The sequence below is a fragment of the Helianthus annuus genome, chromosome 3 (genome assembly GCF_002127325.2).
Source record: "Helianthus annuus cultivar XRQ/B chromosome 3, HanXRQr2.0-SUNRISE, whole genome shotgun sequence".
NCBI classification, from domain to species: domain Eukaryota; kingdom Viridiplantae; phylum Streptophyta; class Magnoliopsida; order Asterales; family Asteraceae; genus Helianthus; species Helianthus annuus.
The window spans coordinates 168,336,723-168,363,755 of NC_035435.2; the positions used below are offsets into that span (position 1 = coordinate 168,336,723).

Below are 27,033 nucleotides of genomic sequence, written 5' to 3' on the forward strand. Positions count from 1 at the left end.
GAATAAAACAATAATATAGGAACCTTTTGCTTATCTATACTATATAATAAAAGAAACCTGTTTTGGGACACTTGTCATTCTCTCATTCAATTGATTAAAATTATTAATAATACTAATAAAAATTAAACTTATATAAATATGATAAATAATGAATAAATTAGGTATGATAAATGATGAATTTCATATGTTTTATCCTTACTAAAATCGTAGGTTTATTATTATTATTATTATCATTATCTATATCTATTTATCTATATCCTTATTATTATAATCATAATAAATGGTTATAACCTAACCATACCCGTGTATGAAAAAAATTAAACTTATGTAAATATGATAAATAATGAATAAACTAGGTTAGAATCCCGTGTATTACACGGGTTGAATAAATGTAATTTTATATACCAAATAATATAAAAATATATATTTTTAAAATCTCGTTTATTACACGAGTTGAATAAATGTAATTTTATATATCAAATAATAAAACAATATATATTTAAAAATCTCGTTTATTATATGAGTTGAGTAAATGTAATTTTATAATTTTACAATTTTTTTATATTACCCTTATTTAAAAAAGTAATAAAAAACAATTTTAAGTAAATTTAAGAGATGATACGATGTTAACATGTATTCTAAGAAAATCTAATATCATATAATAATAGATTATAAATAATTTATATTAAGTTGATTTATCATTCACATATTTTATTACTCACAATATTTTATATTATTCATAGCAACTAATGGTTTTATAATATTATTAATTTATATAAATTATTGTGTTGATTTAGCATAATGGATGAATCATAAATAAATATTGAAACTACCTTTAACTTTTTTTTTTTTTTTTGAAGGGTGACTTTCAATATGTACATGGACCATTGGTCATCGGGTCCCCGTCAAGGACAGTTATCCGTCAGCCCAGCATTCTCAGACGCGATGTTTTATTGGGCCCCGGCTGCTGCTCTGACTGACTGATAATTTAAGTTAATCGCATAATAGTTTTATATGAATTTTTATTATATAATTTAAATAAAAATAATTGAGGGCGAAGGAGAGGTTGCCATGTGGCGTTAATTGGAGTCCTTTATTAGAATTTCGATTAGGTATGAAAATGATAGAATTTCATATTTTTATCCTTACTAAAATATAATCCTATTTTTACATCATAATTTGCCGTTATTATGTTTCTGTTATAACCATAGGTTTATTATTATTATTAATAGGTTATAATACTGTGTATTATACGGGTTGAAAAAAAATGTAATTTTAGTTTAATATCTTATATTATAGATAACACTCCTACTAAATCTTATTAGTTTAATATCTTATGGATAAATATTATTAGTTTAATTTCAGTGAGTTTTATATATTCATAAATCTTAAATATAAAACGACTTATTTCACTCTTACATATTTAGACCATGCACGCTTATCGATCCATGATATGAAAACAAATTATGTTATCGATTGAAACAACCGATGTGAGCATCTATATCTATACTATATAATAAAAGAAACCAAGATTTAACTTTTTTATTATTTGATATATAAATTACAATACACGAGGTTCTTAAAAATATAATATTTTTTATTATTTAATATATAAAATTACATTTATTCAACCCGTATAATAAATGAGGTTTTTAAAGATATATTGTTTTATTATTTAGTATGTAAAATTACATTTTTTTCAACCCGTGTAATACACGGGGTTATAACCTAGTAAATGAATAAAACAATTTTATTATGATTACAATACGAGAAATAAATAAAAAGAAGCAGTAAATTACATAATGGAAATTGTGGTTGAGGATCGTGCTTGACAGAGACCCTTAAAATATATTTTGAGTCTCCCGAGATAACTTGTTTTGTTTTCCATAGTACAATAGCCGGATCAGTAGTACTGTCATGATTGACAAGAGGACCCGAACAGTACCTTGAAACAAGAAGAAAGAAGATCAAGAAACTGCAGAGAATTTTGTGCATATGTTGGATGTTTTTTGGTTGTTCAAGAGTTAAGTCTACCCTTGTTGTTTTGCAGCCGGCACGCCAGTCGTCCGCCTAGGCTGATCCGCTTCCTGGTCCACACAACCTTTGTACTGAACCACACGCACACTGTTAAAAGTACAAAGATTGCTCTGAAATGGCTCACGGTTATGCGAAGTGCAAAGTGCGCCATCAAACTATCAAAGTGCCACATACGCCCATTGGTCCACGACACGCGTTGGACCTATAAAAGAACAGATGATATCAAAGGCCAAAACATGCTTTTATGGTTTTTATGGTTTGGATAAGGATCATTACAAAACACTAATTGTTGCGAAAACAACTCTAAATCACTGAATTTTGGGATTCAATGTTCATATTTTTTAAATTTTATGTTTCTAACATTCATATGTGTATTATATATACAAAAGAAAACCATATATTTTTACCAACACATAGGTTACATACATGTAGGAAATTTAACCTACACATAGCCTATAGATGTGTAGGTTATATAAAAACTAAAAGTTTTCCATAGTTTTGAATTTTAGTGTGAGAAACAATAAATCATACATTTTCAAACATTTTCATTTACTTTTTAGGTTTTTGAGGATTGTAAAAATTGGTGATTCATTTTGTTTTGCGTGTTCTCGAAATATTTAGTATTCTGCATAGAACATTCCCTTTTATGGTTTTTATGGTTTTCAGTCGGTATAAAACACGAAGGTACCATACCAATGCAATAACAAACTAAATCAACACCATCCGAAACTGAATTCTTGTCGTATCGCGTAGAAAATCCCACTAGTGCAACTTTTCTCCCTTTTTTCCACGTGAAAGAAAAAAAGAGTAAAATGTCATTTTAGTCTCTGTGGTTAGGTCATTTTGTCAGTTTAATTCAAATGTTTCATTTTTCGTATGTGGCTCCAAAAAGGTTCATCGTTGCCATTTTAGTCCACTGGGTTAACTTCATCTATTTTTTCTGTTAACGAGAAGGGCAATTCGGTCATTTTATATGTAATTCTGTTATCTACAAGGGCAATTCGGCCATATAAAATGACCGAATTGCCTTTCTTGTTAACAGAAATAATTGATTAAGTTAACCTAGTTGACTAAAATGGCAACGATGAAATCTTTTTAAAGCAACAGACGAAAAATGAAATCTTTGAAATAAACTCATAAAATGACCAAAATCACAAACCAAAACGACAAAGGGGTGTTTGGCCTAGCTTTTATTTTTTGGCTTGTGCTTATAATTTAGAGTAGTTTATAGCTTATTTTCTATCATTATAAGCTCTTTTTAAGTGTTTAGATTAGCTTATAGCTTATCTATACATATAATAAAGTAAATCATATGAAGGACACAGGGCGTTCTATGAGGTGATCTCAACTATTTTTCCCGCCTAAATAAATAAATATAAATAATATTTGTTAATAAGATTTAAATAAAAAATATATTATTTTAATCCATAAGTTTTATCTTTTTATCTTTTACCCTAAACAAATAGATATAGATAGTTTGTTAATAAGATTCAAATAAAGAATATATTCTAAACAAATAGATACAGATAATATTTGTTAATTAAATTTAAATAAAGAATATATTATTTTAATCTATGAATTATATCTTTTACTATTTTTTTCCATTTATATTTATCTTGTCCTTACTTTACAATAGGAATTATGAAAATTGAATTACAATAAAATAAGCATAGGTAACTCATGGATTCTACTAATGTTTTCGAATCCTAACGTTGTTAGTCTCCGGTCGTCGGAAAAACGTTTTTGACCGAAAAACTTATTTTTGGTTGAAAACTCATTTTTTTTTTGTCACAAACCTTTTTGTAACCTTATTACTTACTTTAGGAACATTTTTCTACTAAAAGCCCCAATTATTGAGGTCGTCGTAAATTCTTTCATCGCCGGAAAACTTCTTTTTGTCCGGAAAACTCAAGTTTTTGGCTGGAAAACTCAACATTTCCATCCCCAACCTTTATGTAACATTAGATCAGACCTTTAGGAACCTTTTTCCTGCTAAAAACGTTTTTCCGGCGATCGGAGAGTAACAACATTAGGGTTCCGTTAGTCATGGTTCATTTGAAGCTAATATGTTGATAGTTGGGACAGATAGTGGTTATTTTTGAAATTGAAACTGTTAACGGGAAACGACGAATAGTTGGGATTATTAAAAACCAATATTTCTTTCTTTAATTCAACTTTTTCCAAGTTTTGTTGGTGTGAATTTTGATGACTTGGTTTTTTATTTTATAATTTTAGGAGGTTTATCCCATAAATTTCAATGTTATTAGAGCTTTGTCCCAAAAAATTCAATGCTATTAATTAGTGACAACTTACGAATGTTCAATCAAAACTATCAAGAGTGGATTAAAAATAATAAGTATTTACAAATAATAAATTATATCGTTTTCATTAATCAACCCGTGTAATACACGGGGCCATAACCTAGTTTTATATAATTTGCTCTTACACAAAGAAGTTTTTCAAATAAGCTAGAAAACCATCTTCAAATAAACTTATTCAAATTAGCTTATAATAAGCATAACTTTAAAAAGCTAAAAAAAGCTATAAGCTTTGTTAAAAAAAGTTAGGCCAAACACCCCCCTAAAACGGCATCTAACTCCAACAAAAAATTTGCAATTTGCGTGTAAACCACAACAAAGAAATGGCGACGGGGAGCGGCGGAGCAACGGCGGAGGCTCCGAAGATAGTATGGAACGAGAGGGACAAAAGGTTTGAAACAGAGGACAAGAAAGCATACATAGAGTACGAGTTAAGAAATGGTGGAAAAGTTATGGATATTACTCACACCTTCGTCCCCTCAAGCAAGAGGGGTTTAGGGTTAGCTTCACATCTCTCTGTTGCCGCCTTTAATCACGCTCAATCCAATAAGTTATCCGTTATCCCCACCTGCTCTTACATCTCTGTAAGCTCCCATCTCCATCGTTTCTTCAATTTTTTTAAATTTATTTTTTCATCGTATGAATGTTTTTTTTTTTTTTCTCACTGAATCCAAATCAATTTTAGTTCATATAAGTCTTCTAAATAGTATTTGACTGAATCTTAGCTAGTAAATTATTTTGCTTGTGCATTAGAAGCAACAAAATATGTGTCTGATTGTGAAATAGTTGGTTTAAATTCTGCGATATGAACTTTGTTAGACTACGTGTTGTGGAGGCTCTAAAGAGGCTTTGAGATGACAAAAAGCGTTACGTGGCATCACGTAGGATTGATATTTGGTAGAAGGGGCTCTAAACGGGGTGTTTTGGGGCTTTACGTGAAATGTGGTATTGGGATTGAGGTGGATAAATAGGATTGGTTGTGTATTTAGAAGAAGAAAAGAATGGTGACTCGCTCTCAAAGGCTAAAGCCCCTTCCAATCCCCTATGTTGTGGTGTTGGGGCGCTAAAGGTGATGATGTGGCAGGTGGGCGTAAGAGCCACAATGCAAACAACATGTGTTGTGACGCTTCAAGGGGGCACCGTTGGTGCCATGTCAACGCCTGTAGGGGTGTGAACACCTCTACGGGTGGGGGTGTAGCAGGTGGGGGGGCAGGGGCTTGGGGCAAATAACGGGCGTGAGCAAGGAGAAAAAAAGATGTTGCATTGCATGGGGGAAGTGTGAAGGTGGAACCACAACAGGGGGAATGATTCAAAGAAGGTGAACGATGGTTGCTTACGTGGCTCCACTTTTTCTCCGGATCCCCAATAAAGCCCCCATAACACATCTTAATACAATTTAACTTTTTATGGAGGTCTACTTTGTTAGATATTTTAGTGTAATCGGGGATTGACTTGGTAATCAAAGCGAATAATAATACACATCAAGCAAGTTAGGAGGTGCGGGAGTGCACGCTTGTTTGAGTTATTATTATTCGAAGTGTACGGGCGGAGCCCGTACTCTATGGGGGTTCCAAGGGGGCAGCGCCCCCTTGGCGGGGGTCCGGGGGCAGCGCCCCTGGGAGCAGGGTCCAAGGGGCGGCAGCCCCTGGCGGGGTCCAAGGGGCAGAGCCACCGAAATAGTATTCAGTTTTGATTACAATTTTCTGGTTCATCAATTCACAAAAAACAACATACACTAGTTCAATTTCTCGAAATCAGAGTTGTATCCGATTGAATTATTCGGGTGAACCACCGAAATAATTTGATCTGAGAGTGATTACACGCCTCTCTGATCATCCGGCAATCTGAAAATTCCCCAACATACTTGAGTGACTTGTGAAGTTTATAAGGGTGGATTGCAGTTGGAAATTTCTTGAATTTGCCATTTATGGATAACAATCACATAGAAAGATTAAGAAGAACCAACTGTGAATTGATAAATTGTTCTTCTTGATGGTCTTTAAACTTGAAGACTCTCTTGAATTGACTAACTATAGAGATAGTATGTGTATTTTGGTTTCTGAACATGAAACTCAAGAACAATTGGTACTCTTGTATTTTTCGGTATCGAAACCTCTGTTAGTGATTCGCTGACTTGTGAACTTTCAATGGACAATTCAAAGAAGCTTGGTGCACACCATTGTCGCCCTTTTTAAGTTTTTAACCTTCAAGGGGTGGGCCGGTGGCTCACTAGCGGAGGCCTAAGGTTGAATCCAGCTTTCATTGTTTTCTGACTTTAACCCCGTGAGTCGTGACAGTCACCTGTCGGGCAGATGATGTGTTATACTTATACCTAACCCCATTGCTTTAGACTAGAAGGTATGGGGGCCGGCTAGGCCCGGCTAGGACCGGTGCCGGTCCCCCACACCGCCCCCCTCCCTCCCGTCCCGGCGTCCCCAGCAACCCACAGCCGATGTTGCCGCCCCACTTTCAAAATTATATCCGTTATATAACGGATAGTTTAATAAAAAAAAATTACCTTTTCCACTTTAAATATTTATCAACCTCTTCCATTCTTTTATACCATTTCACATCCATTTCTCCTACTCTCATCCATTTTTTTAAAAAACACTCTCATTTTTTTTACCATCATGAATCCATTCAACCCAAACGACCCCAACCCGAACAATCCCAACCCGAACAATCCTAACTTTTTTTCTAGTCCCACTTACACTCCGACTATGGATCCTTCATGGGGGTCTCCACCATTTACGTTTTCGGGTTTCCAACAATCACCTAACGCCTTCAATCAAATGTCCCAACTTCAACAAATGCAACAATACCAAGCATACCAACAATACATGCAACGCAACTCGGTTCAACTTGACCAATTCCAATCGCAACCGCCAACTTCGCGAGATCGAACGTCCCGGCGGAAGGGACAAAGCAAAAAAAGAGGCGGCCGCAAAGCGCAAAGGGGCCGGCTCGAGTGGAGGGGGCGGCTCGGGTGGAGGTGGCGGCTCGAAGGCGTCTTCGAAAATGGACGAGTTAATTTCCGAATTCCGATCGTTTAAAGACTTTGCGGCCGAAAAATATAGTCACAAGAAAAACGTGTCGGCCGACTATGCTCGAGCGGAGGATTTTAGGATAATGAGGTTGGATCTCGACTCGGTTCCGGAGGATGAACGAGAGGTGTATCGGAGGATGAAGGAAGAGGTGAAGAAAAAATGGACGTCGTGGTTTTTTTTTTTTTTTTAGGAAATGTAATTTTTTTTTAATTTTTCGGAAATGTTTTTTTATTTTTAGGAAATGTAATTTTTTTATGTTATGAAATGAATTTATTTATTTTTTAATTTTTATAAAGTTTTAATAAAGTTAATAAAAAAAAACTTAGAAAATTATAAAATAATAAGGTGGGGTAGCCTCATCCTCCACCCCCCCTCAAAAGTGAGGAGGCCCATCCCCCACGAGCCGGTGATGTGGCGCCTACGTGGCGGCCCATCCTCGTGGGGATGGGCCTCACCATACCCTTTAGTATTAGTGGGTTCTCATGGTTACCAGAAAAAAAAGTGTCGCGCTTTTCATGTTTTGTTTGAAGTCAATTCATGTATATGACCCCCCCCCCCCCCGGGCGGGTGCATCTTCTCTTAGATTTAATATTGTTTGGTTTTTGCTGTTTTGCATATGACAGGACACTTTTGTACCCAGAAATCCTGCTTGGAAATCTGTCTTGTTCTCTGAAGATCTCAAATCTAGCATTTGAAGCTTACAGATCATCTGTTCTTTTCACATTTGTGTTTATAGATGATGAACATACTTTTGATGCATGTTGAATAAGCCAATGCTCATATGTTTGTAGCATATTCAAAGTTCATACCTTGCTCAATGATATTGTGTACAACAAATGTTTGCCCATAAATCATTGTAACTACAAGAATCTATAGAACTTGTGGTATTAAGAAATTTAAACATTTGTAATCATTATACATATTTGTTTAGACAAAGGTTGCATGGTGTGGGAACGTCACATCAGCGTCACATATATTTTAGGGCAACATGACGCCCCAATTTAACATTGACTTAAATTAAGAAAGGGAATCTGATCGGATAATACGCATGTAGGCCCCCCAAATCATCCTTAGCGCTCGTTATCTGCTTGGCGGAGTGGCCTATAACGCCATAGAATTAGTGTTTGGGGCACTATGGAGATGATGTGGCAGGATGCGTGAGCCCACATTGGGTGGCCTAAATGTTATGGAGTGAAGGGCTCAATCATTATAATAGATAACGTTGGGCAAGTATGTGTTGATATGTGTATAATTAACTTTTGGGCCAATGAAAACATCCCATGTGTCACTGGGGCGTTAAACGATATCACATTTGTAGCAACATAAATTTAAATATCACATTGACATAAACTTCACCATGCATTATCTAACTGCTAAATATCAAATTTTGAAATATTCGAATACTAAATCATTAATATATAAAATCATATTAAGTATGTTAATTCTGAAAGAATACATGATCAAATTTTGTAGTTTCTTCTCATGTATAATTTGATATACAATATTTAGTTTGTGATATGAACAAGTTATAAAACTTTTGAAAATTTTTATGCGAGCTTATGTCTATATATTGAACTTTATGTCAAGTTATATCTTGATAAATTAAATAAAGTTGCTATAAAATATTATAAATTAAAGTTATAAGAGAAAGTAATGATTTGTTGAATAAAAAGGAGAACAATTTTTTTTTAAAACAATGATCACATCAATTAGGTGCAAGTAAAATATATTCACCCGGGTGTAAATTGAATAAGCCAGCTATCAATAGTCTGTTGGGTTACATGTGGCTTTTTAAGCATTGTATCAGATCTAAAGATTGCATATGCTTTAAGTAGAACTATCTTGTTGGCTAGTAACTCAGCCAATTTAGCTCGAGCCACTTGCCTCGTATAAACATTCAAGTCGGGTTGAAGCTGAAGATAACACCCCCGTTGTCTTTCTTGAATAAAAAGGAGTCACCTCACCGGGTCATGAGATTGTTCGAGTTGACTACTAACTCGGGTCAACTCACTAGTAACACATAAATCCAAGAATCTACACCAAGTGTGAATCGGTCTACACTCGGATTGTTTGTACTCCAAGACTGAATTTAAAGACATTGATATTTTCTTGGAATTCCTACTTGGTAACACGTCTACCAACTTTGAAGTAATCATCATTTCAAACTTCAAATGCCATGACAGATATTGACTTTGAAGTCATCTTTCTTTTTATAGCTTGTGACATTCCAAGTAATTCCTCCCAAGTCTTCTACTTTTATGGCACATCTAACTTGATCCTCAAGTTCCGTTTTTCATGATAATAACCGCGGAATGAATTAGGATCAGTTACCAAAGGGCTTGTAGCCTAGCAGTATCAGGTCTATTGGAAAGCTGTTCCACCCCTAGTGGCAAGGGCTCTAGTCCTACGATGGACATCAGTGTAGATTTAAAAGTATATTTTAAGGGTGTGTGAGTTAGGAGCTGTTTGGCAACATCTGAATGATTAAGTGTTGAACCAGTAAGAGGTCTGAACCAGTAAGAGAGGTCTGAACCATTAAGAGCCTGTATAATGCTTAACCATTCAAAGGCAAATGTCTAACCAATTCAGATTAGAGGTCTTAACCATTCAGACTCTGTATAAATCTTAACTATTCAGAGGCAAATGCCTGAACCATTCAGACATCTGCTCGTGAAACAAACAGTCTGAACCATTAAGTGCAGAACCAATAATAGGTCTGAACCATTAAGAGCCTCATAAAGAGGTAAACAAACAGCCCCTTAGCCATTAAAAAATCGAATTATTTTAACATTATAGTAGAATATATATGGAAACATATCTAGGAAAAAAATAACATTTCCTAACATTTACCAACTTTTAAGTAAAAAAAAAAAAAAGAAACCATAAAACAGGCAGAAAGATATCATATTGTATACAGAGGTTTTCTGATCTGTTGAAACATCATTACAAACATAGCTAGATCCTACTGCATAATTAAAACCAAGAACAAACCGAAACCTTTTTTTACCATCTAAACTGCATGAATAGGATTGTGCTTCGGATCGATATTTGATGCTCTCGGACCCGGATTACTTGCATGAAACGCAGATTGCCGGCTCAGCCCGCCAACAAGTTTCAGTGAAGCCTGCGCACCATCACCAATCGACTCTCCTAAAGTCAGCTTCGACATGCCAACAAGATCATCCACATTGATCGGGCTCTTTGAATGAACAGCCGTTGGCTTAAGAACCTCGTGAGACTCCGTTTTGACCGATGTAGGTTGATCTTGAACCGACCCTGGTCCGGGCCAGTAGGGGATAGCGACCGGTATGAGTGGAGGCATGTATGCTGGAAACATAACCGGATACACGCATTGTGCACCCTCGAGATTCGCAGGTGTTGAGTCGACGGGAAAGTCAACTGTGTTTGAGTTTGCGGAATCCATTGACTCGCCTTCGTCTTCTTCCTCTTCTAGTGTCGGTATGGTTAACGGGTTGTTTATGGATTGAGCCTCTGGTTGTGACGGGTTCCCGCCAGGGTAGTCATGAGACGGCATCATATGAGTGTCGGGAGACTACACAAATTCAATAAACACAAAAAAAAAAAAAAAATTAATGTTTGTATTCGGTTTCATTTTAGACGGGTCAACAAAAGATTTAGCTAACAAACAACATTCGAAAGTCGCAAGTCCACTTTTAATGCATACAACTAGACATGTACAAAAAAAACGGTTTTAGGGTCGAAACCGGTTTTTTTAACCGAAAAACCGGTTTCAACCCGATTCAACTCGGTGGTTTGTAAACTGGTTCGTATTCTTGATCTTTGAAACCGGTTTTAAAACCGAACCGGTTGAAAAAAAAAAAACAGTTTAAACGGTTAGAAACCATTTTTTGTCCCAACCCGGTTTATAAACCGAACCGAAATCAGTTTAACCAGTTTGGGATTTGAACCCTGGAAACCAGTTTTAAAACCGAACCAGTTTGGAAAAAAAAATCGGTTTGCAACAACAAAAAACCGGTTCGGTTTGAAACGGAAAACGGTTTGTACACCTCTACATACAACCTCAACCCAACGCGACCCATTTTGACCCGCTAGCCCAACCGGCCCAACAAGTGATACTTACATCATCAGCTACGATATCGAAGAGGCTGGACCGTCTTTTTCTCCTAGAAATATTGCTCTGTCTTATGAAATACTTTTGGGCATGGCTTGCAACTTGAGTCGGTGTCCGCGTAATCACATAGTTTCTAGAAATCCCACGCCAATCGCCTTTTCCGAGCTTTTGTAAACCTAACAAAAACATCCTATGTTCTTCCTCCGTCCACGGAACACCTGCAAACCAAATACAACATCCCAAAAACATTAGTTAAGTTTTAAAAAATGGTGTACTAAGATCAACACTTTCGTTACCAATGCATATATCCAACGTAAACTAACTTTATATCATCATTATCATACTCAGTAAATCTCACCAATAGCAAAGCTAACGTAGGGTCTGAGGAGGGTCAGATGTAGACAGCCTTACCTCTACCCCATAGGAATAGAGAGGCTGCTTCCAGTGAGACCCCGGCTCGATAATCGGTAAATATATGATCGAAAACAAAGCATAATCAATTGCATTTGAACATTTTTTTTGGAATTAAGAATAAAAAAGCAACATAATTGCAACAAAACTAGATTAAACTTATTAAAAAAAAAAATCTTGAACAAAAATGATCAAATTAACCAAAGTTTCAACCTTTTTTCCTTTCACGGCTTGAACCCGACCCGGCAACAAAATCCTCCGACCCGTACCCGTCAGCAGCAGCGTTATGATCCGGAGTATCACCCGGCGAATCAAGATCGCCGCCGCCGCCGCCGGAAAACCCATTTAAAAGATTGCTGCTACCGGATCCGGTATAGTGGCTCAAGTTCCCCATACTGGCACTCTTTCGGATCGACCCATCAGTAATCCGGACCCCAAATAGCTTCACACCTCGATTAGGGCAAGTTCTTGAATTGTGTCCATTGTTACTGCAATGAGAGCATCGTCTCGTCATCGCTGATTAACCGATTTCCGGTTCTGTTATTCGATTCGATCGATGAATAACCGATAAACGATGATGATTCAAGATTATTGGGTGAAATTGCGGTGGGTAATTGAAAAGGGTAGGTGTTAATTGGGGGTAAAGAATTGTGCTTTTTGGGTGTTTGGTTGGATTGGGGATTAGGGTTTTGGATTTGGATTGATGGTGGTGGGGAATTTTGTTGAGATTTTGGGTTGATTGGATTGAGTGTTTTTTTAGAGAGAGATGAAAAGGAAGAAGAAGATAGGGCGAAGAGAGAGAGTATACAACATGATCCGTTTGTAAATAAATGTGTAAATAGTGTGAGCCAAGTATAAGTTTCATTGTCTCCTTGTAGTTTTAGTGATTGATGGATGGGGTCCTTGTGTGTTCTTGGACTCTGGTGAGACTTGTAAAATTTTTCGTGTTTTAACATGTCGTGTTTGTATAACCCGAGGTTTGTGTTTGTGTTTGCAAAAACTGACATAATAAGATTTTGTGTCGTGTTCATGTTTATCTGTTTCGTATTCGTGTCTTAACAGATCGTGTCAACACGATATGCCAGCCTTATTTAATGTAGCATGAGGATGTATTTTTAAAATTTGGATTTGAACCCTCATTGTTTGAAGAGAAACATCTTTAGGATGTACCTCGTGACTTTGATAGTGCTAGGCTATAAGTCATTTGGTTTATACTTAGAGGGTTCTAAAGTTAACATTATTTGATTTAATTGTAATGAGGATAACCAGCTCGAAGTTGTTGGGATAATCCCTCAGTATTAAACTTTGACAGACAAATAAGTTTCATTATGATACAGAATGGATTACAGATATGACTATATGTTTATTGGTTTCGTTTGGCTTCGTGTGAAATTAGAAGAATTTGTTAACTACTTTGTAATCCCTACATATGAAGTTGTGGCAGTCAAATGTGAAATGGGAGAGGATAAACATGTGGTTCTATGTATGACATATTACCACATACTAGTTACATTAAGTGCTTTAATTTTAGATCCAAGAATGCATACATGTATGTTACATGATACGAAATCAATCATCTCATTATCCGATACCTGTTATTATACACATACTAGTTTCATGTGTTTTCTTAGTTTGTTTGTGCTCTTGAATAACTTATATATGGTCATTGAAGCATACTCCATTACTCCTCATTCGTAAATTGTTCTATGTTTGATTCAACATAATAGACTATTTTTTTATGAGATGATATCCACCATTTGTTGATTTATAAAGTTTATTTTGTAGGTGAGTTTCTGAAAAATGTCTAAAATAAACAACCTTCTATAATTGTTTTATATGTTAAAAACATTCACACAAAAGGTGAGATTATCAATCTACAATGTTTTCCTACGATGAATGAATTGCCCCCTTCTGAATACTTTAACGCACCATGCAGTGTATACATGGGAAATGAAAAGAATTAGTTAGTCGAGACAGAGAATCAAAGCTCAATACACAAATGTGTCCACTTCATTCTCTCAATGTAGTTACAAAGCCATTAGACATGGTTTTTGCACCGCCTAGTCATCAGCTCATCGCCTACTTATCAAGGTCATCGCCTACTTATCAAGGTCAATTGACTCAACCACCATGACAAATGTGCAACGATTTGATACTGTCAAAAATGGTATGAACCTTGGACCAAACCATAGATATCAATACAATAACACAAAAAGAAGCGACAAAAACTGTGACGAAAACTTTATTATCTTACCCAAACCAAAAACACCCCCAAACCTAGATCTCACTATAAGTGAGATCAGAAATTATACAAAACAAATGATACAGAAAAATACCTGGATGATCATCAATTGATGACCATCAATACACGAAGAACAAACTCTCTCACATTGGAGAGAACAACCAGAAACAAACTCTCGAACACTTGAGAGTATAATCAGACAATAATCTCTCAAACAACCGAGAGTATACACGAGATGATTGAACAATACAGCATGACAATGAATAAACCAGAAACCCTCCATTTGCTTGATACTTCTTGAAAGAGCCTGATACTTGAAAGAGATTGCGATAGAGAGTTTTGGGGAAAGATGACTCGATAAAGAAGAGCGTCTATGAAGATTCTGGAGTTTCTTATTTTTACAACTGAATGAACTGCTCCTTTAAATACCAGCACCTCATTCCAACATAGCTCTAAGCCCGTCTCAGCCCATCAGCAAGTTCAAGCCCATATTAGCAGTAAATATCTTTTAGCCCAGCAACAAAAATAAGCAGCTCAATACATGAAAATTAAACAAGATAACATTTAATGAATTATATGTTTGACAATTAAATTAGACACATGTATATTTCAACACCCGCCCTCAATTTAATAGGCAAACATATTAAACAATAAAAACATCTTTTTCAATAAACCGCATTATTTACAAAGCAAAATCAGTGAACTTCCCTGGACTCTTTAAGAGACGATGTGGATTAACCACTGGAAACATTATGCCCATCAAATCATTGAACTCCACATTTCCTTCACCTCTTCAATACTTTTAGTGTTTACAAGGCTCAAAACACCTAGCAAATCCATTTAGACCTACCTTTTCCGAACATCTCAAAGCACAAAACACATACATGCTGAAACTATTCTAAAGTAAAAAATTATTCAAGTAAAAAATTATTCAAGTAAAAAATTTTGTTAATGGAGACTTAACCCTCTAGATAAAAGAATTTAACATTTATATTTTGTTATGAGGAATTACGAGGAAAACAATTTAAAAGATATGTATTTTAAAAAACAATCATTAAAGCCCCCATTAAGTTTTTTTTTCAACAATTAAAACAACCGAGTACCTTAGTTCTTTTGAATCTGCCATTCAAAAGACTAAGAGACTGTTGGATGTATAACACTTAGAAATAGTTTTGTTAATTTTCAAATACAACTTTCAAACATTAAAGACAGAAACAAACTGTATGAAAGAAATTATTTCAACATATAATACACAACTGAATTTTAGCATGGTGACAGTAAAAAAACCAACACACCAAGATACAACACCAGTTATAGAAAAACTTTTATAGTAACTTTCTCCCAACATTAGTATCTCAAACATATTCTTAATAAGACAAGAAAACTTTAGATTCACTATTGACAGAGAGCAAACTCATAGATTACCACACGGCACATCTAATTTGTTGTAATCACTAAATAAGAGAACAATCATACAACATATTCCAAATACCACAAAATCATATGATTGCAAAACAACATCAGATACACATCCGACAAAAATTTACTTAACAACACTTTGTTTACCATAATATTTGAAGAAAAACGTCAACCGATTTTTCATCTAGTAGTAAACAAAAAATTACGAAAACAACTTCCTTCTTCAATTGACTATGAATTTTAGATTCACAGCAACAATAACAAAAACATGCCAACAAGGCAAAACAAAAGAATCATACAAAATCATATAGAATCATACGGATCTATAACCAACTCGAATTCATATGATCAAACAAGAAAGAATCACAAGATTCTGTAACATTATCAGAGAAACATGTCTGATAAAACACAAGTCACACGACTTGTAGCCTCCAAAACCACGTTTGGACAACAAGTGGATCCATGTCTTACAACTTGTAAAAAACATAAAGACTAATTTGATTAAGTCCAAAACTTTTACAACTTTACAAGTACACGAATCACACAAAATGAATCACACGATTCAACAAAATCTGATAAAAAGAATCACACGACTCAAATCAGATAACAAATTTACAGCCACAACTCTTGATTAACACAAGAAAATACAATTTTGCAATCAAAGAAGAAAGTCATATTTCACACAAGATAGCATACATGGCTGTCAAAAAAAAAACATAAAGAATTCTTGACATACAACTGGTTAGAAACACTCGAACCACATGGTTCGACTAACCACACAATCAAGATTATAGACTATACGGCACACGAGTCAAATAACCCATCATGATACGATTTCAATAAAAAACCATCAAGACACGGTCAAAGCCCAATTTTACCAATGTTCAAGACAAACCTGAGTTACACAATCTAAGACAAATATTTGAGAATAATAACAACCTCAAAAACAGAATACAAAATACAGAACTCATGTGAACTCACATGTATTTTGAATTCTAGACAAATACACTGACAAAGTGATTGTCACAATCAGATGTACCAGAATATAAGATCATATGGACTACAAAAAACTTCTACACAGAAGACAAGTTTATACATGATTTCATTAAACAGAGTTTGAAACATACGAAGCTCATTGAGTAGAAAACAAAAAAAAACGTTCTTTTTTAAGCATAATGAGTTACCAAGACATAAAAAATAATCATTAAACATGGCACTTATAACAAGAGAACTCATACAAACAAAGAAGAAGACGTCGTCCAAAACTAAATTCTCATAACAAGCATATAAACTCCATATCACGTTGAACAAAACTCAATCCTTACGAGCAAACACTAATTATCACTATGATAATCAATCTTTTAACCTAACGATTACAACAAATTCAATAAGAATAAAAAACCTAGGTCTAGAACAGTGAATACGCACAAAAGAACAACAGAGAACATACTTAAAATTATCTGAGATTAGGATAATATCCAGTTCAAACTACCAAATGTTGGAAAACCAGCAACAGGCACTCACAAGAACTTGCTATCAAATCAGTTGAAACAAAAAAGCCCTCATGAATGACACCTTCCGTTCTACAAAAAACAAAGGTTATTCATAAAAGTCCTTTGATTAACAACTCAAAACTGACTTGACATGAAAAATAAACCATAAATTGATTCTAACTTAAGTACGAGACAAAGAGAGATATAAAAAAGAGAAACCGTAAATGATTATTATATCAATAAGAATAAAAGAAGAGTAAGAACGCAGCAGTGAAAAAAAAATCAATGTCCCATATACTTATACTAGTTATAACCAACACATATTTTCAAATTCTAAGAAAACCTAACAACTAGGTAAAAGATACAACTAGGAAATCCTACTATAAATTGTACGTTTGGTTTGTCTAAACATTACAAGTTGCAAAGGATAAAATTCTACAGCTTTATATGCTCTTTTCCCTATTAAAATTGCAACAGATTACAAGGCAAGCTTCACAAAAGCAATTAAACAATCAAACAGCACAAGTCAAGAACTAAATAGAAAACACATAAGAATAGGGTAATAACAACCCTGGACCTAAATCACTAAGGCCAAGCACACACAGCAAACAAAAACAATAACAAAGAAAAAAAACACAAATATGCAACACAGATAATATGCATCACAACAACAGGGAACACAGATAATATGCATCACAACAACAGGGGTGTGACTCTCCCTGTAAACAATACCGGTCCCCCTAACCCGGTCAAGAATGCCTAATACAGAATAAACGTGTGACAGAATAATTAAAAAGAAATAGAGAAATAGATCCTTACAGGGTACTCCAGCAGCCAAGAAGTTTAGAAAGGACTTACAGTGCTAAGATTATGTGAACGACAAACCAAATCTGGAACCTTCAGCTGAAATTTCAGCCTTATAAACCCGATTTGAGAGTTCTTCAGACCACTGCACCTAAGTGTTTAGAACAACTTCTTCATATCTTTTTTTTCCGCTAAAATTCTTATCCAACGAGATTCTTACTTCAATAAGATGATTTCGGCTAAAACTATACACAAGATTCTTACAAACAACCAGCAAACCTAATAGGCAACGATCATGAGCAGAACCCCTGATTAAGACGCCAACAACAGTGTGTACCATTTATCAAAATCCCAAGCTTAAAGCAGAACCAAAAAACCCACAAAATTCAAGATCTGATCGGAAATTCAATACCATATACTAAATCAGCCCCAAACACATAGAAAAGCAACTGAATCTGAACGATATACACGAATAAGTCTGATCAAGATAAACTGGAGGTCTCAACAAAAAACTCATAACTCACACAACACTTGATCTAACAGGTAAACGAACCAAATATGCTCATTCCCTAGAACAGATCCGAGTGAGACTGTAGAATCACACATGAGAAAAACTCTAATGGAAGATACTAGTAGACTTTGACATACTATCTTGTTCTTTATATATCAACACAAGACATCTGGATGCCCTAAAAAAACAAGCCCATCCGCACCTTACATATTTTGGGAAGCCATGTATGTGAGATGAGACTCCATGCTTCAGCGTCTTGACTAAACTAGTAAACCGTCACTACAGTCAGAGTTTACAAGAATAACAATCATCAACCAGGAAGATATAGACTCGCCAAATATATCAGCGAGGAAGATAAGCACCCAAGAGACCTTCGATCTAAGATGCAAAGATTGTGGTTGAACTCCAGACCAATTAGAAACAAGGTGATCAAATTGTTAGGGTTTCAATAACCCCTAAATGACAATCACCCATATATCAGTGGAAGACATTAGAATCAAAAAAAAACAACTAATCCATCATAGCACTCAATAATCAAGAGATGATTAAACCCCAATATGTGAAATACTCAAAACAAAACAAAAGTAAACCCACACACTTTCAGATCCAAGAATCGATTAAACAAATTAGGGTTTGTATTGTTAACAAGACTTTTGAAAAAAAGAATCATGAATCAAGAGCCGAGGCTCTGATACCATGTCAAAAATGGTATGAACCTTGGACCAAACCATAGATATCAATACAATAACACAAAAAGAAGCGACAAAAACTGTGACGAAAACTTTATTATCTTACCCAAACCAAAAACACCCCCAAACCTAGATCTCACTATAAGTGAGATCAGAAATTATACAAAACAAATGATACAGAAAAATACCTGGATGATCATCAATTGATGACCATCAATACACGAAGAACAAACTCTCTCACATTGGAGAGAACAACCAGAAACAAACTCTCGAACACTTGAGAGTATAATCAGACAATAATCTCTCAAACAACCGAGAGTATACACGAGATGATTGAACAATACAGCATGACAATGAATAAACCAGAAACCCTCCATTTGCTTGATACTTCTTGAAAGAGCCTGATACTTGAAAGAGATTGCGATAGAGAGTTTTGGGGAAAGATGACTCGATAAAGAAGAGCGTCTATGAAGATTCTGGAGTTTCTTATTTTTACAACTGAATGAACTGCTCCTTTAAATACCAGCACCTCATTCCAACATAGCTCTAAGCCCGTCTCAGCCCATCAGCAAGTTCAAGCCCATATTAGCAGTAAATATCTTTTAGCCCAGCAACAAAAATAAGCAGCTCAATACATGAAAATTAAACAAGATAACATTTAATGAATTATATGTTTGACAATTAAATTAGACACATGTATATTTCAACAGATACTCTCGTTATCAAGACTTAATCGAAGTGGAGAAACCTATGAAAAAATGGACACACGTAACGCTTACCATATGTATCATAATGAAACAAAATTTAAAGCTTACGTAATTTAGCATAATATAATGTGAAGTCTTATGCAATATAATCATTTTTAATAGTTCTCTTGATTGTAATATGCTATTCTCGTGAAGGGATCATCTTCGGTAGAATTACTGCGCGGAAGTGCTAGTGTGGGACATTCCACTTTGACTCGTTTTTATAGATTATACACTTTTACTTTTCTATCGTCATTTTTTACTGGTCATATTTATGTTGATTCACTCACCAATGATACATAAACAAGGTATATATAGTCGTTTATGACGTAGAGAAGATACATCATAGATGTTTTGAATTCATCATAAAGCAATCTTATACATGTTATGATGGTTTGCTTGAAAATTGTTAATAGTATAAAAAGAACATGTTTCCTTTCTATTGACTATCGAAGTGAAAAGAATCAAAGATAAGTCTAGAGAAGACACAACGACTGAGTTATATTAGTGACTGGTAAATCTTTGAGTTAAATGTCATTTTAATCCCTATGTTCTGTGTCATTTTATCAGTTTAGTTCAAATGTTTCATTTTTTGCCTATGGGTACAAAAAGGTTTCACCGTTGCCATTTTAGTCCACTGGGTTAACTTCATCAATTTTTTCTGTTAACGAGAAGGGCAATTCGGTCATTTTATATGTAATTCTGTTAACTAGAAGGGCAATTCGGCCGTATAAAATGATCGAATTGCCTTCTCGTTAACAGAAATAATGGATGAAATTAACCTAGTGGACTAAAATGGCAACAATGAAACCTTTTTGGGTCCACATGCGACAAATGAAAACCTTTGGACTAAACTGAAAAATGGCCCAAACCCCAGGGACTAAAATGACATTTAACTCTAAATCTTTTGTATATTTATCTAAGGCTTCTAAATTTTCAAAGGATAAACATCAATTCTAAGGGTGTCCGGGGCGCCTGCGGGGAGGGTACGGTGAGTGTATTCCCCGATCGGGAACACCGTCGCCGACCCCTCGGTGACCCAACTCGGGGACTGGGGAGCGGGTTGTGTTCACCGATGAGATTTGTATTTTTTTGACCGTTTTTTATATTAAAACGGCTATATAGCCGTTATATATTAAAAAAATCTCCTAAACCCTATAAATATTAACCCACTTCAATCTTTTTATTTTTCAAACCCAAAACAATTCCCTCTACATTACTCTCTTAAACCCTTCAACTCATCTAATTTTTTACCCAATCTTTAAAAAAAATGGATTCCGAGTTCCCTTTTTTCTCTCCTGCCCGACTTTCCCGACGATGAAGATTCATCGTCAAGCGATAGTAGTTTAATTTTCTTCCAAAATCTCATCCAACAAGCGGAGCTACTAGACACGGCATCGTCTAGTAAAAAAAAAGTTGTCCGTCGAGATCGTGTGGGAGGCCACGAAACACTCATGGCCGATTATTTTGTTGATAATCCAAAATTTAATGCCGATATTTTTCGTCAGAGGTTTCGTATGTCCAAGTCTTTGTTCCTAAAAATTGTTAGTGACGTGGAAGTGAATAACGAGTGGTTTCAAGAGGGCTTGGACGGGAGAATGAAGAAAATTTTCACGCCGTTGCAAAAGGTTTCTTCTGCGATTAAACAACTTGCAATCGGTAACCCACCAGACGAAAACGACGAGTATTTAAATATGGCTGAAAGGACCTCTCGTGAGTGCCTTGGTTATTTCTGCGAGACGGTCTGTAGAATGTATGCTGGTGAATTCTTACATAGACCAACGAGCCACGACGTTGCGCTATTGTATCAGGCTCATGAGGAGAGATATCACCTACCTGGTATATTGGGTAGTCTGGATTGTACACACTTCGTCTGGAGAATGTGCCCCACAGAATTGCGTGGACAATATATGAGAGGCGATCATCAATACCCGACAGTTATGTTAGAGGCGGTGGCGTCTCAAGATTTGTGGGTTTGGCATGCTTTTTATGGCCCAGCGGGTTCACAAAACGACATCAATGTGCTCCAACAATCTCCGTTATTTCTTACTCAACAAAACGGAACGGCGCCAAATTGTCCATTTCAGGTGAACGACCACTTATACAAACATGGGTATTATCTAACGACCACTTATACAAACACGGGTATTATCTTACTGATGGGATCTACCCTAGCTGGTCCGTGTTTGTGAAGTCTTTTCCATATCCTCACATCCCAAATGAAAAAAAGTTCAAGAGGCAACACGAGGCCGCAAAAAAAGATGTGGAACGGGTGTTTGGTGTGTTAAAGGCGAAGTGGGGAATACTAAATCGTCCAATGCGTTCCAAAACAGTGAAAAAGATAAGGTCCATCGTGTATACGTGCATTATTTTATATAACATGATTATAAAAGATGACGGAAGGGCGATAGCACCAGTACATATTCGAGATCCTCCAGTCGAACCCGTCTTCGATGATACTGCTTTTAGCGAGCTCATTGACGAAGAAACGCATTGGAGACTAAAACACGATCTCGTTGAGCATCTCGGACGTTTAGATCTACCTCACCTTGAAGCGAATTCCGACGACAAGTAGTTTGTTTTTATATTTTGAGTTAAATGTCATTTTAGTCCCTGTGGTTTGGGCCATTTTGCCAGTTTAGTCCAAAGGTTTCATTTTTAACCTGTGGGTCCAAAAAGGTTTCACAGTTGCCGTTTTAGTCCACTGGGTTAACTTCATCCATTTTTTCTGTTAACGAGAAGGCCAATTCGGTTATTTTATATGGCTGAATTGCCCATTTAGTTAACAGAATTACATACAAAATGACCGAATTGGCCTTCTTGTTAACAGAAAAAATAGATGAAGTTATCCAAGTGGACTAAAATGGCAACTGTGAAACCTTTTTGGACCCACAGGTTAAAAATGAAACCTTTGTACTAAACTGGCAAAATGACCCAAACCACAGGGACTAAAATGGCATTTAATGTAATTTTTATTCTTAATTTAATTAAATGTCTTTTCTTAAATTTATTTAATTTTTATTAATATTTGTTTAATTTATAATACATGGATAATTACAACAAATAAAAAAACAAAAAAAAAGCAAGTCCCCCAAGAGAGGAGTGCCGCCATCAAATTGAGGGTGTGAGGGGAATTAAGTGGGGAGTTGACGTGGCGCGTGCTGATTGGCTGTGGGTAAGAGAGGTCACTCCCCACTTAGACCATCCGTAGTGGGGCGTTATTTTAAAAAAAATTGAAAAAAAACGCCCAAAAACGCCCCCACTACCATTACATGGGGCGTTATTTAAAAAAATCAAAAAAATGAACTTTGGCGTTTTAATAATAACGCTGAAATGAACTTTGGCACATGTTTGTTTAACCAATCAATTTTGAGCATTTGTCTGACAACTTTGGAGAACCCCATGCAAGTTTGACTAGCCAATCACCATCCATTTGTTTGCTTTTTTTTTTAATGATTGGAAGGGGCATTATCAGGCATTATTCCCACTATGCCACTTTTGCAATAACGCCTCATGCTGACTGGGATGACATGTGTCGGATAATGCCCCATGGTGGGGGCATTATTTTTCTAAACCATTGCGGGTGGTTTTAGAAGGGTGCCCCTTACATCCTAATGTTTACATGACATAGTAATTAATTTATCATATCCCTATATACGTATCATAATAAAGCAAAATTTAGAATTTAATGTTTGCATCATCTTGGTATAAAAAAGGGACGCGTTACTATTTGAAGAAGTTAACTCTTGTAAATTGTAATGCAAAAAAATAGCATTAATTTCTATTTGTTATTACTATTTGAAAGTATTTTAAAGTATGTATAATACAAAAAAGAATGTCTTTCTTGAAACTTTATTTTGTTTTGTTTTATAGATGTTCTTATTGATTGATTGTTGATAACATTATGTTTGTTGGTAATTAGTTTTTTTTTTCCTTTTTTTTTCTTCTTAATAGTTCATACTTTTTTATAGTTGATACAAAATATCTGTTTTGCAAAAAGTGACCAATAAATGTGCCAAATATTAGTGTACCAACAACATTTTCAGATAACAAAATAATGGACATCGATTTGCAGGATCACCACGTTTTTGGGTCTCTATGAGGAATTGAGGTTGTGTTTGTCGACACGTGGGATATTAATATCCGTTGCTTACGTAAAATCCAAATGTGAAATATTTTCTTAACAAGAATCCGATTATACTCCTGTTTAAGGCTGCAAACGAACCAAATGTTTCAACGAACAGTTCGTGAATCGTTCAGCGGGAAATTCGTTTGTGTTCGTTCGTTTATTAAACAAACGAATACGAACAGGAAACTTCGTTCGTTTAGTTAAATGAACGAACATGAACAGAAGCCACGTTCGTTCATCTATATTCGTGAACGTTCGATAACTTATTCATTTACGTTCGATTGTGTTCGATAGTTCAAGATTGTTTTTAGTTTTTATATTTTATTTAAATGTTTTGAAACTCCGACAAATAAAATATTTAGTAAGTATCCATATATTATATATTTTTTTCATAAACATTTGTTTGTGTTTGTTTGTTTACTTTTGTGTTCATAGATATTAGTTTCTGTTCATTTGTGTTCATGAACATTCGTTGCCTAAAATTAACAAACAAGCACAAACGAACACGAACATAAAATCTCGTTCGGTAAATGTTCGTGAACACATATACTTCCTTATCAAACGAACACGAACAATATCTTATTCGTGTTTGTTCGGTTCATTTACAGCCCTACTCCTACTCCTACTCCTAGTCCGAAATTTAATACTTGCCTAATATAGAATCTGAGACCTCTTTATAAATAGTATTCATAGATGTTTTGCTTCTCCACTAGACCATCAACCTAGCTCAGTATGTAGTATGTACTGAGGCAGGGGCGGACCTGTAGTGTAAACGGGCGTAGCCCGGGCTACGGCTCAAGTTTTTACCAGTAGTGTAAAAAATTTTTTTCCCGATTTTTATACACAGGACACCCCTGAACAAGTACGAGGACACTGCTAAAAAAATTTGGGATACCCCTGAGTTGAAGGTCTAGTTCCGCCACTGTACTGAGGCCTCTTTATTTATATATTGAGGTTTTGCTTCTGCCATTATTAGACCATGTGTAGTGGTAGTAATTTATAATGCCTCCACCATGGGGCATTATATGACATGTGGCATCCTAGTCACACTTGGGCATTATAACAAAAGTGGTGTAGTGGGCATAATGCCCTATAATGCCCTACCAATCATTAAAAAAAAAAAAAAAAAAAAAAAAAAAACTATTTTCTCATTGGCTAGTCAAACCCATTCAAACCTTCCACAATTCATTTAGGCGTTTTCATTAAAACGCCAAACCCATTTTTCTTTGCCCTATAATGCCCTATGTAATGGAGAAGGGGGTGTTTTTTTTGCCCTATAATGCCCCATAATACCCCACTACACATGGTCTTAGGCTATCCTACATGAGGAAACGATTAATTTAGCCGTTAATTAAAAAATTCATAGAGGTTTTGCTTCTGCCATTATTAGGCCATCCTACATGAGGAAACGATTAATTTAGCCGTTAATTAAAAAAAAAAAAAAACAGAAAACTATAGACGGGCATCGAACTTTTCTTCCAACTAATTTTAAGTTTTTAATGTAATAATACTTTAGCTTAAGTTAAAATTTTCAATATATACGTAAATATGGATGGATTATAAATAGTAGCCATATGCATTGATGTTACAACACATGATAATTCTTTTTAGGTTTCAATATATCAGTCTTTATATTTTAAATAATATAAGTAGTCAACTCAATTGATTTGATTTTCACTAACAGTTTGTGTTGCTAAATTTTTAAAAAGCTAAATACGCGGGTATATTTGAAGTTTTTTTCTCGTTGCTGCGACATGTTCATTTTGAACAACGTTTTAACTTGATTTTTTTCAGTTTTAATGCACAAATCATTGAAACCAAACGTTCTTTTTTTTTTCGCAGGATTAATATTAATGCACAAATCGTTGAAATAAAGTTTTAGCAAATTTTAACACAAGCTATAAAAGCAAGTTTCGTTCACTAGTGAAATATTAGAAAGCATGGATTATATTTATGGGTTTTACTGTAAATGGTTAAAATGGTTTTATTGTAAAGATTAGAAAGCGTCCAATATTTTTTTTATCTAAGGGTGAAGGGGGTGCTCACCTAATAGGTGAGTCCCCTCTCTTACGCCCAACCAATCCCCGTGTGCCACGTCAAGTCCCCTCTTAAACTCCCCTAACACCCCAATTTGATGGCGCCACTCCCCTCTTAGGTGAATTGGTTTTTTTTTAAAAAAAAAAAAAAAAAAAAAAAGAAAATCTGTGATTGGACAAGCCCCTTCTCTCTCCTCCCTCTCTCCTCGGTGGCGGCTCACCGTTCCTCTCTCCTCTCTCTTGGTCACCGCATGGTTGGCGGTGCATACCTAAGCGGCAAAATGGGGCACCGATGGAGGTCACCGATGACACCCCGTGCACCCTAAAGTTAGTTAAAATATCAATAATTGGGAGGAAGTAAATGATTAAAAATGGTGGGAATTATATTTATGGGAAACCGTGGTAGTTGGGATTTATTTGTTTGACAACACATGAGATCTTATCATAAGCCGTTCAAAAAATGAGATCTTATCATAAACCTTTATCCAATTTTAATTTTACACGTGGCTTCCTTTTTCAGTTTTCGTTTATCAAGCGTCAAAAAGGGTATTTATCTTCACATTATCTTTTCCTTCACATTTTTATGTTTCACAAACATATATGCTAGGGATGCGGTTTAATTTTATATTTTGTCGTTTCTTATTTTGCAATATATATATATTGATTATATTTGAAGAAGGTAATTACTCTTCTAGCTGTAATTACATTACATCATTATAATTTGTAGTTTTGATTATAAAACTGATACGTAACGTAAGAAATTTGCTATAATTTGGTAGAACTTGGTGAACAAAAATTAGTATAATTGGGAAAAAGAGATTTACGTATTTAAAAACTAAATAAAAGATAATGTTTTCTATATAAAGAACAAGATTATGTGTATAATAAAATAACAAAACAATAATTGGTGGCCTAGTGTTTCTAGGATAATATAAAGAATAATAACAATATCCCAAGAAGCTTTAAAGATTCCTCCATATGTCCAAGAGAAGGTTGTTTAAATTTATTAATGTATTATATAATAATAATAATTATTATTATTATTACTACTGTTTTCT

The 27,033-nt window shown here is 35.1% G+C and overlaps 2 protein-coding genes across 2 annotated transcripts; one reads left to right on the forward strand and one right to left on the reverse strand.

Annotated features, from left to right (window-relative positions):
- The first annotated feature begins 4,631 nt into the window (after positions 1–4,631).
- LOC110930680 (acetyltransferase At1g77540) lies at positions 4,632–8,322 on the forward strand. The gene is made up of 2 exons (XM_022174033.2): positions 4,632–4,939; positions 8,026–8,322. Exons 1-2 carry the CDS (start codon positions 4,679–4,681, stop codon positions 8,095–8,097), a joined length of 333 nt encoding a protein of 110 aa, XP_022029725.1. The 5' UTR covers positions 4,632–4,678; the 3' UTR covers positions 8,098–8,322.
- A 1,958-nt stretch (positions 8,323–10,280) lies between these two features.
- LOC110930679 (transcription factor MYBS3) lies at positions 10,281–12,730 on the reverse strand. The gene is made up of 3 exons (XM_022174032.2): positions 12,120–12,730; positions 11,505–11,713; positions 10,281–10,955 (listed from the first exon to the last, which is right to left on the reverse strand). The coding sequence occupies exons 1-3, from the start codon at positions 12,418–12,420 to the stop codon at positions 10,413–10,415; spliced, it is 1,053 nt and encodes a 350-aa protein (XP_022029724.1). The 5' UTR covers positions 12,421–12,730; the 3' UTR covers positions 10,281–10,412.
- Positions 12,731–27,033: the final 14,303 nt, after the last annotated feature.

Excerpts from the sequence above, each read along its gene's own strand:
- LOC110930680 (XM_022174033.2), top strand. The coding sequence starts at position 4,679 with ATGGCGACGGGGAGCGGCGGAGCAACGGCGGAGGCTCCGAAGATAGTA. Across the intron at positions 4,940-8,025 it reads CCACCTGCTCTTACATCTCT|GACACTTTTGTACCCAGAAA; the intron begins GTAAGCTCCCAT and ends TGCATATGACAG.
- LOC110930679 (XM_022174032.2), bottom strand. The coding sequence starts at position 12,420 with ATGACGAGACGATGCTCTCATTGCAGTAACAATGGACACAATTCAAGA. Across the intron at positions 11,714-12,119 it reads AAGCCGTGAAAGGAAAAAAG|GTGTTCCGTGGACGGAGGAA; the intron begins GTTGAAACTTTG and ends TTTGGTTTGCAG. Across the intron at positions 10,956-11,504 it reads TCGATATCGTAGCTGATGAT|TCTCCCGACACTCATATGAT; the intron begins GTAAGTATCACT and ends GAATTTGTGTAG.